The sequence below is a fragment of the Periplaneta americana genome, chromosome 11, assembly GCF_040183065.1.
Source record: "Periplaneta americana isolate PAMFEO1 chromosome 11, P.americana_PAMFEO1_priV1, whole genome shotgun sequence".
Taxonomy (NCBI): domain Eukaryota; kingdom Metazoa; phylum Arthropoda; class Insecta; order Blattodea; family Blattidae; genus Periplaneta; species Periplaneta americana.
Window position 1 is genome coordinate 168,977,225 of NC_091127.1, and position 14,895 is coordinate 168,992,119.

At 35.1% G+C, this 14,895-nt stretch overlaps 1 protein-coding gene across 1 annotated transcript; it reads left to right on the forward strand.

The window, feature by feature from the left end:
* Positions 1–127: 127 nt before the first annotated feature.
* On the forward strand, positions 128–8,285 carry Non3 (Ribosome production factor 2-like protein Non3). Its single transcript, XM_069840448.1, has 6 exons — positions 128–202; positions 987–1,119; positions 1,412–1,571; positions 3,727–4,006; positions 5,345–5,489; positions 7,992–8,285. Exons 1-6 carry the CDS (start codon positions 180–182, stop codon positions 8,199–8,201), a joined length of 951 nt encoding a protein of 316 aa, XP_069696549.1. The 5' UTR covers positions 128–179; the 3' UTR covers positions 8,202–8,285.
* The last annotated feature ends 6,610 nt before the right edge of the window (positions 8,286–14,895 follow it).

The following is a 14,895-nucleotide window of genomic DNA, read 5'->3' on the forward strand; positions in this document are numbered from 1 at the left end:
TTTTGCATATGCCGATAATCTTATTTTTTTAGCGACAATCTAGCGACTTTTATTTTATCTTTAGCTACAATCTGGCGAGTTTTCATTGCACCTTTAGTAACTTTTATCGCTTCGGGAGTTGGCTACACTGCATTCGTAGTTCTTACAGTTGTTGTATGGGGTTCTGAACTGTTGACAAAATGCCTGTTATGCAAAGAATTGTGTAAGTAATACAAAATTCTTACTAACACTTTTGTAGTGTATCACGATAGTACTCTACGACAGTCGTACGTTCTTCAACGACAAGTTTTATTGCCACTTTTTGTGTTATTATCAGTAATTGAGTCTATTTCTGTATGGTTATAGGTTATGTTACGTGTATGTAGCATGTGGAACAATGCAAGAATGAAAATAAATGTTTGTTTACACCATTATTTACACATACTCGAGTACAACAAACAAACTGTTTAATACTTGTGGAAACTAAATATAAACTATGTAAATGAAAAAGCATTGTTTGGGATATTTCTGTAATATTGCAATAAAACTAGTATGGGTATTTCCTTAAGGAAATAAACCGTAAAATATTCAGTAACCATATTATGAATATGCGAATATAATATTACAGTCATTTTAATACTGATGTGTTAAAATTTACGTCTTTACATTACTAAAAGATTAGCTACTTGCCACATTGCTATAGTAGGCTCTATGATAATTTTGAATTATTATAAACAATCGACACGCTGTTGGCTTGTATATGAATTAAGCTATCACATCTGATAAAACAGAAAGTGACAGTGCATTTCTTAGGATGTTTATAAGAAAAATATTCAGATATGGTTGTAGCATCGATTTTTATTAGGCCTACATCATTGCATTCAGCTTCCCTGAAGAGGTACTATAAATACAGGCTACTTCAGTAACTCTTTCTTCAGTAAGTATCATGTTTTCACAGTTCATCCACAAGTTAAATTTCTTCTCTTAAAAAAATATTTTCTTTTCAGGAAACCAACCACCCATAGAGGAAAGAGGGCTATCTTGGATAGAGAGCCGAAATTGATTGAAAATACTAAAAATACATTGTTTATAAAAGGCAGAAAGACCAGTGCAATCTTAATAAATTGCATGAAAGACCTGGTAAGAGCGATGGAACTATAATTTATATTTAACATTACTCTTGTAGTTTGAAATTTGAGGCTTAAACATCACATTTCACATAAACTGTACTCCTTGACAGCTCTGAAAAACTGATAGCTTTCCATTTAATTATAGAATTAAAATATCCCAAATTATTCTGTTGCAATGCTATACTTCTCATAAGATTAACAATGTATTGTATATAGGCCTATTACACAGTTACAATTTGCTCAAAATATTTAATGTGCACAACATAACACAATGAATTATTACATTTTGTATTATGTTATAGTATGATTTAAAGAAACCACAGGGGAAAATGTTAAACAAATCGAACGACATTTTACCATTTGAAGATATCACTCCCATTGAAGAATTTTCAAGGAAAAATGATGCATCAATGTTCATCTTTGCATCACACAATAAAAAGAGGCCAAACAATCTCATATTAGGTAAGTGAGAAATTTATTAATTTTATTTCTACATGGTAGGCCTATCTGATTTCTTTATATTGTGCAAGCATCTGCTACAGGAAACCTATAAAATTATGAATTTTCTAACTCTCATGTGAAATGTGAGCTGTTTTAAGAAAAAACAGAATGAACATTTTTTTGCGTAAAAAAAGCTTTGGATACATCGAAGTCTTGCATCTCTTGGCTTGGCTTATCGAGGGCCAGATGTTAAAGCGTGTATAAATAAACTTAACACAAAAACAAACAAACAATGAGAACTACCGTACTTGCATGCAATGAACTATAAGCTTAAATTACACATTAAATGAAGATCCGATTCAGAGTGAAGACCACGCATTCCCAAATCTGTGAAAGAAATTACATATGTATTCTTTTATTATAACTCCAAAATAATAATAGATACGACTGCAATGGACCAAAATCATTTACGGACAAAATAATGTGGTGGACGAAACTGTTTGTGGATGAAATGTCCGATGGGGCCATATGTCATTGGATGTACCTAGCTATTGTCTGTGGATCCAGTACAATCACCCCAGTTTACCAGATGACGTCATAGTTCATTCCCATAAATTACTACTAATACTTAGAAAATTACCTCTGATTGAGGTTTTGGTTGATATGTACTGTAGTGGCAAAAAAACCGGACCGACCCTTGTAGCTGAAACAAAAGAATCCTGTGCTGTGTATTGTGTCAAACTGTGGTAATTTCAATATGGATAGTGAAGCCAGAGGTATGTACTGCTATTTAATGTAAAAATACGCAGTTATCTTTGCCGAATAGAGGTATAAATGTAATATTGATGCCAGATGAAAATAAAACTCTCAAAGTTTTTTCGTCTGTAAGTTTGAGGCACTGAAGGAAAGAAAAGACGGTAAGAATCGAACAAATGCAATACATTTCATTGTTACAATTAATTATACAAGATGGATGTGTTTTGTGACTAGCAAAATTTGAATCTGTGACTCTGAAATCAGCTACAAGGGTCGGTCCAGTTTTTTTTTTTGTCATTACTGTACATCTATTATCAGACAGTACATCTCACTTGATGATATGTGTCAGATGAAGAACAATTGTTTGTATGCATCTGAAGTATGACTAGTGTAATATGTATCTAGTCAGCGGTGTATGCAATGGAGGGGGAAAGGAACTGGCCACCCTACCCATTATCTCCTGGCCTAGTTGCCTCGAATGATGCCTTGTGGGGTCCAGACCTGTCTTCAGACAGTTGACTAAACAACTTAGATAATGAATGCGCAATATAATGTATAGTGACAGAGATAAGGCATTGGCATTCAAATATTATTTTTGCTGAATTACATTATATATCATTGCCACAGGATCCTCACTTCTAATTTGTTTCTGTGTTGTATAGAATTGCAGAATAAATATGGGAAATGCGTGTTATTATTCGGTTGAGAAGCTTTTATCATCTAGTCTGCTGTCAAAAATCTGAAAGTTAGAATTTATAAAACAGTTATATTACCGGTTGTTCTTTATGGTTGTGAAACTTGGACTCTCACTTTGAGAGAGGAACAGAGATTAATGGTGTTTGAGAATAAGGTTCTTAGGAAAATATTTGGGGCTAAGAGGGATGAAGTTACAGGAGAATGGAGAAAGTTACACAGCACAGAACTGCACGCATTGTATTCTTCATCTGACATAATTAGGAACATTAAATCCAGACGTTTGAGATGGGCAGGGCATGTAGCACATATGGGCGAATCCAGAAATGCATTTAGAGTGTTAGTTGGGAGGCCGGAGGGAAAAAGACCTTTAGGGAGGCCGAGACGTGAGAGTGGCAATGAACCTCCGGGTTCCTTAAAAGCCAGTAAGTAAGTAAGTTGTATGGCACTAGGTACCTGAAACCCCGAAGTCCTTGCATGGGAACTGATCTCTTTCAAGCCATGTAGGCCAAGTAAATTTATCTATCAACAATTCCATGTCTAAGATAATTGAGACATTGCCATGTAACTTTTGAAATCATCTGTTGTATTTCTCTTATACTGATGTAATTAAATTTCAGCCCCAAGCATAATCATCATTACTTAGTGTAATTTACTACCACTAATACCACCCCCACCACCACCACCATCATTATGTGCAACTTCCAATAAATAGTTTTTGTTACAGGTCGCATGTATGATGGTCACATCCTAGACATGATTGAATTGGGTATTGAACACTACAAACCTATGAAGGATTTCAAAACTCAAAAAGTAACCCTGGGAATCAAGCCATGTCTCTTGTTTGCTGGAGAATTATTTGAGCATAACCACGAGTACAGTCGAACTAAGAACTTGCTAGTGGACATGTTCCAAAGAGAGAAAGTAGAAGCAGTGAGATTGCAAGGCCTTGAACATGTTCTCATGTTCACTGCAGCAGAAGACAAGATATACTTCCGCAGCTACAGGTATCACATTTTCAGTCACGTCACTCAACCATTATAACCTCCCCTGTTATGTACAGATACAGAAATAAAATTTGGAGCTTCCTTATTGTATAAGTTTTGCTTACAACACACTGCGCATGTGCAGAAAGCAAGAGCTTCCTGTATATATGTTATTTGTGGACAGTCGTGTGAAACTGTTGCCTATATACAGGTGGACTCCCATCAAGACTCACTCCAAATTTTAATTCCGTATCTGTATTGTTTAATAATGATTATGTTAGCTGGACTGGTACTTTAATATTTTTTACGCTCGACCATGACGAAATGTAGTAATTATACACCTGATAGCAGTCCTTTAATGCATGTCATTAAAGTTCAGGTTTTCGATTATTTTCGGATATGCGATCGAAAGACAACTAGCAAAACGTTACGCAGGCTGGAAATCCAATACTGTCGCAGAAGGTTATGTTCTGTTACTATAATAATTAACGTTAATTGTAAATAATATTCAAATAAATTCAATTTGTCATCTCGTTTTTCAATGTATAATTCAATTTCAAGGTTATATCAAGATTAACGTTTATCTTACTCTCGAAATTATATCAAGGTCGTCGACATTCGTTTCCCGGAAAAAATCAATACTTTCGCGTCTGCGCACATCTCACAATTTACGAGATATTGCACAAGGTCAGTTCTGCTCCTCAGTCAGATAAGAATTACATGAATACTTATGAATAATTTCAAGTTAGAAATATGGTCGAGCATAAAAAGTCGTATGAAACTTGCCTATAATGGTAATTAAGACGCTCGTATGAAAATTATGAAACTCGCTTGCGCTTGTTTCATAAACATCCTCACGTCTTCATTACTACCATTATAGGCTCGTTGCATAATGTACTAGTTTATTATTGTTTACATATTCTTAAAAATGGTTAAATATCTGTTTTTTTTTAATGAATTTCATTAAATAGCATCATCAATACAATGGATGTAACAAATTACGATATAAATTCAAGAGAAAACTATTACTTTTTAAAATACGTCTTTTTCACTTGAAAGCACCATGAAATTATAAACTGCTTTTACTTTCAAAACTTTTAGTTCAGATCCCTTTATATATCTGCAACATAGAGTTAAGGTTAGAAAAAAAATTTTTAGAAGACCTGTAAATTTTTAATAAATATATGTACCAGTTTAATTTTTTTAAATATACAATATATGTATGTTTTCCTATGTAGAGGAAAATTTTTATTCATACATTTGATTGCAGCGAAAAGTTATTTTAGATTATGCACATGATCACATTCTGATAACTCTCATCTTCAGATATCCATAAAAATGCTTTAATTTAAATTGTAGAATACAGCTGAAGAAATCTGGAAGCAGAACACCCAGAATTGAACTAGAAGAAATTGGACCCTCAATTGATTTCAAGTTGAGAAGAACAAAGATATCGTCTGATGACTTGTTCAAGCTCGCACGTAAAAAGCCTAAAGAACTGAAGGTAAGTTTATGTTCAACCTTATAACCATGACATTGCAAAAGGAAGTAAGAGAGAAATCAATATTCCTGGTAGCTTCAGTACAATAGATTCTAAACAGTCACAAAAGAAAGAAAAGAGAATTTTAATAACAAAGTAGACTTCCCTTAAAAAAAAAAAAAAAAATTTCCTTTAATGCTGTCTTCTGGAAATTTAAGTTGCTATCTGAATTACTTTTGTAATGAAATGTGGACTCGAAGTGCATTAGCTTAGATTAAAGTGAGAAGGGGTGGATGAGTTTCCTGTTGGATTATTGATTTGTAAGGTAAATGTGTAAGAGATAATTGAACATTCCTTTTGATAGCAGGGGCTACTGCATGTTCAGAAAATGACTGAAAGGCGTAATAATTTATATTTCATGTAATACGTAACTATAGAGATACATTTTAATTTTAAAAATGTCAAAGTTATTAATGAAGCTTTAACAGATCTGACTGCGTATAAAATTTGTGTTTAACAAATGCATGTAACCTATGTTCAGATACTAGTAAAACATCACATTTGCAATTCTTTAATTTTTCTCTGTATTACTCTGAAAAGATTTATTAAATCTACATACTTAGACTTCAACAAACAAAATTTGATAACACAATCTCAAGGGAAAAATGGAACTCTCTGCATCAAAATCCACAGTTAATTCCCGATTTACCAAGAAAATCGTCTGTAGCTGCATTTAGATTGGCAACAGGCCATGATTGTTTGACCAAACACCTGCATAGAATTGGAATATATCAGTCCCCTACAGTCCATGAGGATTTACTTGTCTAGTCCCTTTTAGAAAGAGAGAGAATGCTCACCATCTCTCTCTACCCTCATTTATGATGGTCGACACTCCTTCAAACGACCACGAGTTACCAGTGGCGGCATTCTCTTCCTCTTCAAATTCTGACTCCACTCCGCCAGAAAGTTCGTCCGTGTCCGTGTCGTCCAAATTGATTACGAACGAATAATAAATTTTCATCTACAAGTCCATCCTTCGCTCAATAAAATTTTTCAACTTTTTCTATGCGTTCACAGGCCTTCCTCCAATTTTCTTTCGTCACTTTTGCAAGTGCGCTCATTTTTAACCTGTTACACAGGTTTTTTAAGAGTTCTGTTCGGGCGTTTCTTTCCTGGAGTTCGCAGCACAATTCTACTTCCGCTTCCGCTTTCTAGCGCTTCCTTTTGTTTTTTGTTTTGTTTTTTTCTATTTTAATCCTGTTAACACCACGAGATGATATATGTGTCGCTGCAGCAGTACTTTCGATAAAAATCAGCACAGATATTGTTTGTTTTCTGCATTTCAGTGCCTCATATTCTCCAGTAAAGAATTTATGTGCATTAATAACCATGTTCATACTGTCCGACTTCAAGGCTTTCCCGCGTTTTCCCATATTGCCTACCATTATTATTAAATGCAAGAGCACAACACTCATTACAATATTTAAGGTAACAGTGAAACCATTATCTCCGAAAACATTTTAATTTGTGAATTATATTATATTAAATTGGTACAACAAGATACAAACTCGTCCACACCTGTGGAGTAACGGTCAGCGCGTCTGGCCGCGAAACCAGGTGGCCCGGGTTCGAATCCCGGTCGGGGCAAGTTACCTGGTTGAGGTTTTTTCGAGGTTTTCCCTCAACCCAATACGAGCAAATGCTGGGTAACTTTCGGTGGTGAACCCCGGACTCATTTCACCGGCATTATCACTTTCATTTCATTCAGACGCTAAATAACCTGAGATGTTGATTTAGCGTCGTAAAATAACCCAATAAAAAAAGATACAAACTCACTTCATTATTCACAAGATACTACTAACTAATGAACTCGAACAACCCCGAGACGCCACTGAGAGATCCACTAATTGGGTTTGCAAAAGTGTGAAGGGAGAAGGGAGGAGAAAGGACATTCCAAGAATTGTACAAAAGGAAACATCTTGCCCGTCACATCTGGTGGCAGTCGGTAGACAAGGACCTCAGACAAGGACAGTAGAAATCACGCCAACTTAATCCTCATGCACTGTAACTGCCCATTGTGCAACTCAAACCAAGAAATGGATTCGGAACACCTCAAAATCTGTGCTTCAGTGGCTGGCCATGATAATATCTTTGAAAAATATTGGAGTGCAAGAGTCAAATGACTTTATTGTCAAACGCCTGGCATTAGAAAACAACAACAGATAATTAACAAAGCATGTGTAATAGTATAGTGAACAAATCATTCCATTTTTAGCTATGCAGTAGTATCAGGTTATGAATTACATTGCGTGCTTTGAATTGTATAGTCAAATAATTGTTCTGATGGAAAGTGACTGATATATGGTGAAAAACTTCAACTATGCAGGAGTTTGAAATCTTTAATACAGATTTATTTTAATCAGTTTAATTTTAACTTTATTTATGATATAATTTACTTACAGTGAATTAAAGTGTTTTAATAGGAAAAAAAATAAATACTAAATGCATTTAATTCTTTTCTACCAGGTGAAGAAGGTTAAGAACATTTCCAAAGATTCATTTGGAACTCAACACGGAAGAATTCACATTCCGAAACAAAACATCGGCAGGCTGCAGACAAGGAAGATGAAAGGTCTGAAGAAAACAGCCACCGAGAAAAGGGAACAGAGAAAACGAAAGTCTGAAGGATCAGCAGCTGAGATACCAGACGGAAATGTAAAGAAAATGAAAACATAATGCCATTGTCTTGTTTTCAGATGCACATTGTACATTACTTTGTAAATTGTCTTTACATTTAAGAAAATAAATAATTGAACTGTGTGTTGAAACATAAATTTGTCAATCAGATTGCCGTCCTACAATCCTGTTATTAATCCTAATAATGTAATTTGGTGTCCAGTATCAGAAATAGCTCGAAATAGGTGCTGTTCCCCATTTATGACCAAACTTAGTGGATTGTGCTCCTGCCATGTTGCGGCAAAAAGTGGAAACACTAAATACCTGGAAAACGGGAGGAAGGAAGTATAATTCAAAGAGGGCTGTGATTCGTGCTGAAGTGCGCAGATTCATATATAGAGTAATAAAATATCGTGATTTTGAGAAAAAGAAAGGTGTTTAGGTATCATATGATAAGCCTCTGGAATGATCTGTTCATATGTTAGGTCTATGTAAACGAATCATATGCAAAATACGAAAGGAATGCAAGCAAGCCTAACAGAAAGACAGTCACTTCTACTCTGGAAAAAAAAACTGAAGTCATACCTGCAAATAAAATAGTAGTTGTTGAATTCGATGATGTGTAATCAGGTGAAAATTATTGCGGTACTAAGAATACCGTAAAGAAATACCTACAGTAGAACCCCGATTATCTGTCACCCTATTAACCGATTGATGGATTATGTGTCTGTCTTTCTCTCGCTCTTTTTTTCTGCAGAAATTTATGTATTGGCACGTTATTTTTTTTTCTGTCTGTTATTACTAAGGAGCGGATTTCTATGTAATTAAATATTATTTTTGCGTGTGATACAACACAATTAACAAAGTAAAAAATTAAGTTTAAAACTCGAATTTTATTTCACATAAAAACACATATTTCCACAAAAAAATTATGTAAATACATATTTTCAGGAAATCTATTATAAACACACAAATCTTGGAGTTTTTTTACTTAAATAATTTTTTACAAGTACTTTTAAACATTTTAAAACTAAATCAATTATGTTACTCAGAATGCGTTATCTTTTTAAGAATTCTTGGTTGCTTCATGTTTCTAAGCGCTGTGTGGTGTATCCGTGATCCATTTTTGTAATAGTATCGCCACAAGTTCTGAGAACTGCTGGGCAGCATATCAGTGTTATTATTAGAGAATAAATTAACATGGACAAGGAGGAGAGATCTTGCAACACATAATTAGGAATGTTTATTGTTGCTGAAAATGATTTCATTCCACGCTTTGTTTGTGAAACACAACAGATAAGAGCTCGGGTATGAACATTATTTAATTTAAACAAATCTCTCGCCTCTTGCTCATGTCTATCAAGTAAGGCAATATATCTTGTGATTCACTGTTATCGGGCTTCGTCAATCGATACCCTTCAAGATATACTGAAAGATGGTTGTTTAAAAAACGATTTGGCTTTCCTATTAGCAAATCTAAGCTTTTTGTGTGACACCATAAAAAACTCAAACATCCAAAAACCTGTTGTCTGAAACAGGGAGGTGCGTGCCGTGGAAATTGAACTAGACTCGCTACCAGGTTCAGAAGTACAATTACTAAGGGACAAATTCCAGAATGTGTTTGGGAAAAACAGTGGATATAAAAAATGTGTAAGGTTGCTCAAGTATTTGAGGGTGTGCCTGTAGGTGAAATTGACGGTGTTTGTGTTTGTGACATTCCTCTCTTTAAATATGCATGTCTGACGTCCTGTGATGTGGAAAGATCGTTTTCACAGTATAAGTCGTTGTTCAGAGATAATCGGCATGCATTTGTGATGGAGAATTTGGAGATGAACTTTGTTGTTCACTGCAATTCTCGGCCAACTACTAGCACTGGTGAGTACCTAGTAACTTTTTTTTCCAAGCTAAGTAAGGTATTTTTGTCATATTTAAAAAAATGTATATATTTTTTTATTTTTAGCAAATATTTTCATACTTTTTAGCACATAAAAATAAATATATTTAAATTTTCTAGCACATAAAAATCCGCTCCCTATTAATCATTCACCTATATGGATTCAGTTGTGTAGATCAATTTAACGACAGAATTATTGCACAGGGTGTGCCATGAGAGTATAGTCTACGCTACGCCTGCAATGAGATGGAGATTTTTGGGATACCACAGGGGAACCGGAGTTCCCAGAGAAAAACCCTTGTGCTATCAGGATTAGGCTAACCCAACACAAGTTATAAATCTGGAGTACACCGGGAATCGAACCCAGGTATACACGATTATAAATCCAGCAATCTAGTCACTAGACAACTGTCACATCTTTTATAAAGTCTTTTTTATTTCAATAATTTATATAACATTACTTTCAATTATTTTATTTTACTGCAGTCTACCAAGCTTATGAGAATAAAAATGTAGGCTGTGTCCGGAATTCGAACAAACCACGGTACAAAAATAAATAATTAATTTAATTCCAAGTGTTAATGTAAAATAAAACGAATCAGAAAATGTGTTTTGTGTTTGGATACACGTTTAATTATTTGGTTACATGTTACATTAAAAATTTACAAAGACCTTCATGGTAAACCTGAAAGATAGACAACCCCACAAATTTCGTAGAGAAAACAAATCGCTTGGAAGATTTAAGTAACCTAAAAACATGATATTTTTTCATGTCTAAAAATTATCTCCGAAGATTGAGAAATTCTTCACATGATGTAGTAGTTCAGTGTACTATACCCGATTACCTCAAATATTTGCATGTAAACTCCTAATGTAGTCCTATAGCCAATCGTAATGTTCTGTGGTATACGTAGAATTTTAAATCTCTTAAGTTTCATCCCTATAAGGTGTCGGTGGTTCGGAAATTGAATTCAGGTGGCCCAGTAGCGCTCATACAATTTTATCGTTTCATATTAGAATTAATTTACTACAGAATCGTTGAACCAATGCTTCTTTTCTCCGTGACACCTGAATGGCTGTGAAGACGTCCATAATATTCTGTATTGGGATACCGAAAATCCACATTTTTTTTCTCAAGAAGCCCCACTCATTACACGATCAAAAAGTGAGAGTGTGGTGTTGTGGTTAGAGCGAGAAAAGTAGTCGAGTCCAGAGTTTATTATCACGAAACAATTCGGATCCACAATTACAGTTCTAACAATCGACTGAAATTGACAATGTAAACTTCCGGCAAAATGATGTCGTATAGGTAGCATCGTTCGCCATTTTTGTTCTTTCATTGCCGAGCTACCAGACGAGGAACCTATCTGTCGCACCATTAAACATTATCATATCGTAACTCCTATGATAATAAATCAAACGCACTGTAATTCAGCAGCGACAAATGACGTCCTCGTGTGCTTTCTGCGAACGCCAAGAAAGAGCCAAAATGGCGGGCGATTATATTAAGTATTTATCGAGCCTTAGGAAGTGCACAACGTCATCAGCAGCGAATCACAAGACACATACGTTTAAATGTAGCCTACCTGCAACGTGATTGGCTGCCGGAAATAAGAGCGACGGGACTATAGTGCAACAACTGATAAAGAAAACCAAGCATTGTGCACTTTTCCGGGCTTATAGCAAACAAGAGACACCGCGCAACCCGTCAAAAAGCAACCTTGTGTCTAGGTAAGATTGCCGGTAACTTAGGTTTGATTCGCTATGTATATAGGCCGATGTACAGTATGTAATGTAATATTATGTACGATAGCATAATGTATGAATATGCACGTGTGTATGTTTACATATGCTTTTTTTTGTAATGCAGTTTTACTCCTGGTTGAGTGTTAGAGAAGGCCATACGGCCTTAACTCTGCCAGGTTAAATAAACCATTATTATTATTATTATTATTATTATTATTATTATTATTATTATTATTATTATTATTATTATTATTATTATTATTATATGCTTAAATTGACGTTTTAATTTTATAGATAATTTCAGAGAAATATCACTAGAGAGGTACTCTCTCAACTGTAAAGAATGGAGATAAATGTTTAGTTCCCTGCGAGTACTGAAACCGGTTCCTCTGCGGGACGGCACCAACAGAGAAATTGGCTAGTGCCCACCCAATGTGATAACTGGAGACCGGAATCTTAACCATTACTCTTTGAAGTTAAGTGAGTACGGAGTTTGTGCAATGAGTCAAATGACGACGAAGAGTAGTGGCGCGTGGTGCTGTATGATGTAAACATCCGCATCAAACAACCACAGTACACACACAAAAGAGTCATTTCAAGAGTAGGGCTGTGTTGTGTATTACAAAAGAATAAACACAGTCTTTGCTGTGAACTTTTAAATTAAAATGATATTGTTTCACAGATTGCTCTTATTGAGATGTTTAAGCTTATATTACAATAATCTTTGCTGTAAAATTTACTGATCAACTTTATAACTTATTTACTGTATTAACATTAGAAAATTACCTCGCTGATTAGTTTCGAAGTGGTATTCTTCATTGTCCGAAGCCTATTGAAGGTCCTGCGCTATCTTCTGGAAACAGCGAGAGCTGTGATACGGTGTCGCGGAACTATGAGAATCCGAGTGCGCGCAAGAAGCGGCATAAGTAACAATGATTTTCAAGTCATATTTCGTAAACGAGGAAAAAGCGAAACAAACGACTATAAACACGTTTCTTAACGAACGAAAATTAGCTTAAATATGCATTTTCATTAAATGCAAACATCACGACCTGGGACGATTCCCTTGTGAGTAGATATTAATTAAAAGTATTAATACCTTTTATTTGATCCATATTCTTTAAATTTTTACTTAAATTAGCTTTGACTCTTGACTGAAACTTCGATATCTCCCCACACTACAATCTAACACATAACGAAACGCAAATCAGACGTCAATCCTGTGTGGGATGCGAGGAGATATCGAAGTTTGACCGACTCGCGTCTAGGTAGCGTGTAAATGAAAAATGCAATCCATTGCAATCGATACTAATATTTTGACTTAATTATTAGCTTTGATCCATAACAACTTCGTAAAATCCGATAATGGAAGAGAACAAATGACTGTAATTTTTTTTTAATTATGGTTTATTTAACGACGCTCGCAGCTGCATAGGTTATATCAGCGTCACCAGTGTGCCGGAATGTTGTCCCGCAGGAGTTCTTTTACATGCTAGTAAATCTACCGACATGAGCCTGTCACATTTAAACACACTTAAATTCCATCGACCTGGGCCGGGATCGAACCCGCAACTTCGAGCAGAGAAGGTCAGCGCTATATTAAGTACGCTACCGAGGCCGACAAATGACTGTATGAATGCGCTTTGGAAGTTACTTTGTCCTAAAGTAACAAATTATAACAAATGGAATATTATAAATTAAAAGTTATTTTAATTTAATATTTAGATTGCATTAACAAAAACGAGTCACTTCATAGCTTACTAATGTATGTACGATCAATTACTTCATACTTGAATTAATGGGTACACTCGAAGTAAACATAGTACCGGTAATATATAGGGTGAACCGTAAGTAATCTCAGAGGGTTATTCTTTGAGATATTTCAAACAAAAAAGTTCAATCTAATTTTACTCGTTTTTTGCTTACTTTTCGAAATAAAAATTTTTTATGTGAAACATCTCATAGCGTGTTTGGGAAAGTCATTGATTTAATTCCCAATATGATCATTCAGTTTAAGGCAGCAGTATATTATTATGATAATAAATGACAAATAATTTTATTTTTGTCCTTTAAATATGCAGAAATTTGATCCGAACAAATCTAACGTTTTAAAAATTCCTTTTCGGAACGAATCATTTATTATCAGACTAGTGAAGTGCTTTGTGTGAAGTGTAGCATTGTATGAGACAGAAACATGGACATTACGACGAAGTGAAGAGAAGCGACTAGAAGCATTTGAAATGTGGGTATGGAGAAGGACGGAGCGTGTGAAATGGACAGACTAAGAAATGAAGCTGTGTTGGAAAGAGTGGGTGAAGAAAGAATGATGCTGAAACTGATCAGGAAGAGAAAAGGAATTGTTTGGGTCACTGATTGAGAAGAAACTGCCTTCTGAAGGATGCACTGGAAGGAATGGTGAACGGGAGAAGAGTTCGGGGCAGAAGAAGATATCAAATGATAGACGGCATTAAGATATATGGATCATATGAGAAGACTAAGAGGAAGGCATAAAATAGGAAATAATAGAGAATGGTGGGTTTGCAGTGAAAGACTTGCCCTTGGGCTGAACACTATGAATGAATCAATGAATGAATGAATATACCGGTACTGCTTTCCTAAATTGACTGAGCATATTGGGAATGAAATCAATGGCATTCCCAAAACACGTTATGAAATTTTTCATGTAACACAATTTCTCGAAAAGGAAGCAAAAACGAGTAAAATTGTATTATATTTTTTTGTTTGAAATATCTAAAAAATAACCCCCTGAAATAAATGACATTATTTACGGTTCATTTTATTTACAGACCTACAAGATAATAGTGGACGCTCATTTCACTTACACACTAGCATTCCTCATTTATTGATATGTATTATATTAACACCCTACTGCTTCAGGAGTCATATTTGAATGGCGTCATAAAGATTTATGTAACAATCAACATACTTGAGAGACGTCAGTAGCGTATAGCGCACCGAACCCTTCTGTTGACATTACGATCGTGTATGCACAATAGATGGAACCGCATTATTCACTGCACTATATAAACAACGCACACAGCAGACACTCTGATGCGGACTGGAGGAACTCTCCGGTGTTTGGCTTTACGTCTT

Bases quoted from the DNA above. Each gene is read 5' to 3' on its own strand.
- Non3 (XM_069840448.1), top strand. From the start codon at position 180: ATGCCTGTTATGCAAAGAATTGT. The intron at 203-986 runs GTAAGTAATACA...TTTTCTTTTCAG, and splicing joins CCTGTTATGCAAAGAATTGT to GAAACCAACCACCCATAGAG. The intron at 5,490-7,991 runs GTAAGTTTATGT...CTTTTCTACCAG, and splicing joins AAAAGCCTAAAGAACTGAAG to GTGAAGAAGGTTAAGAACAT.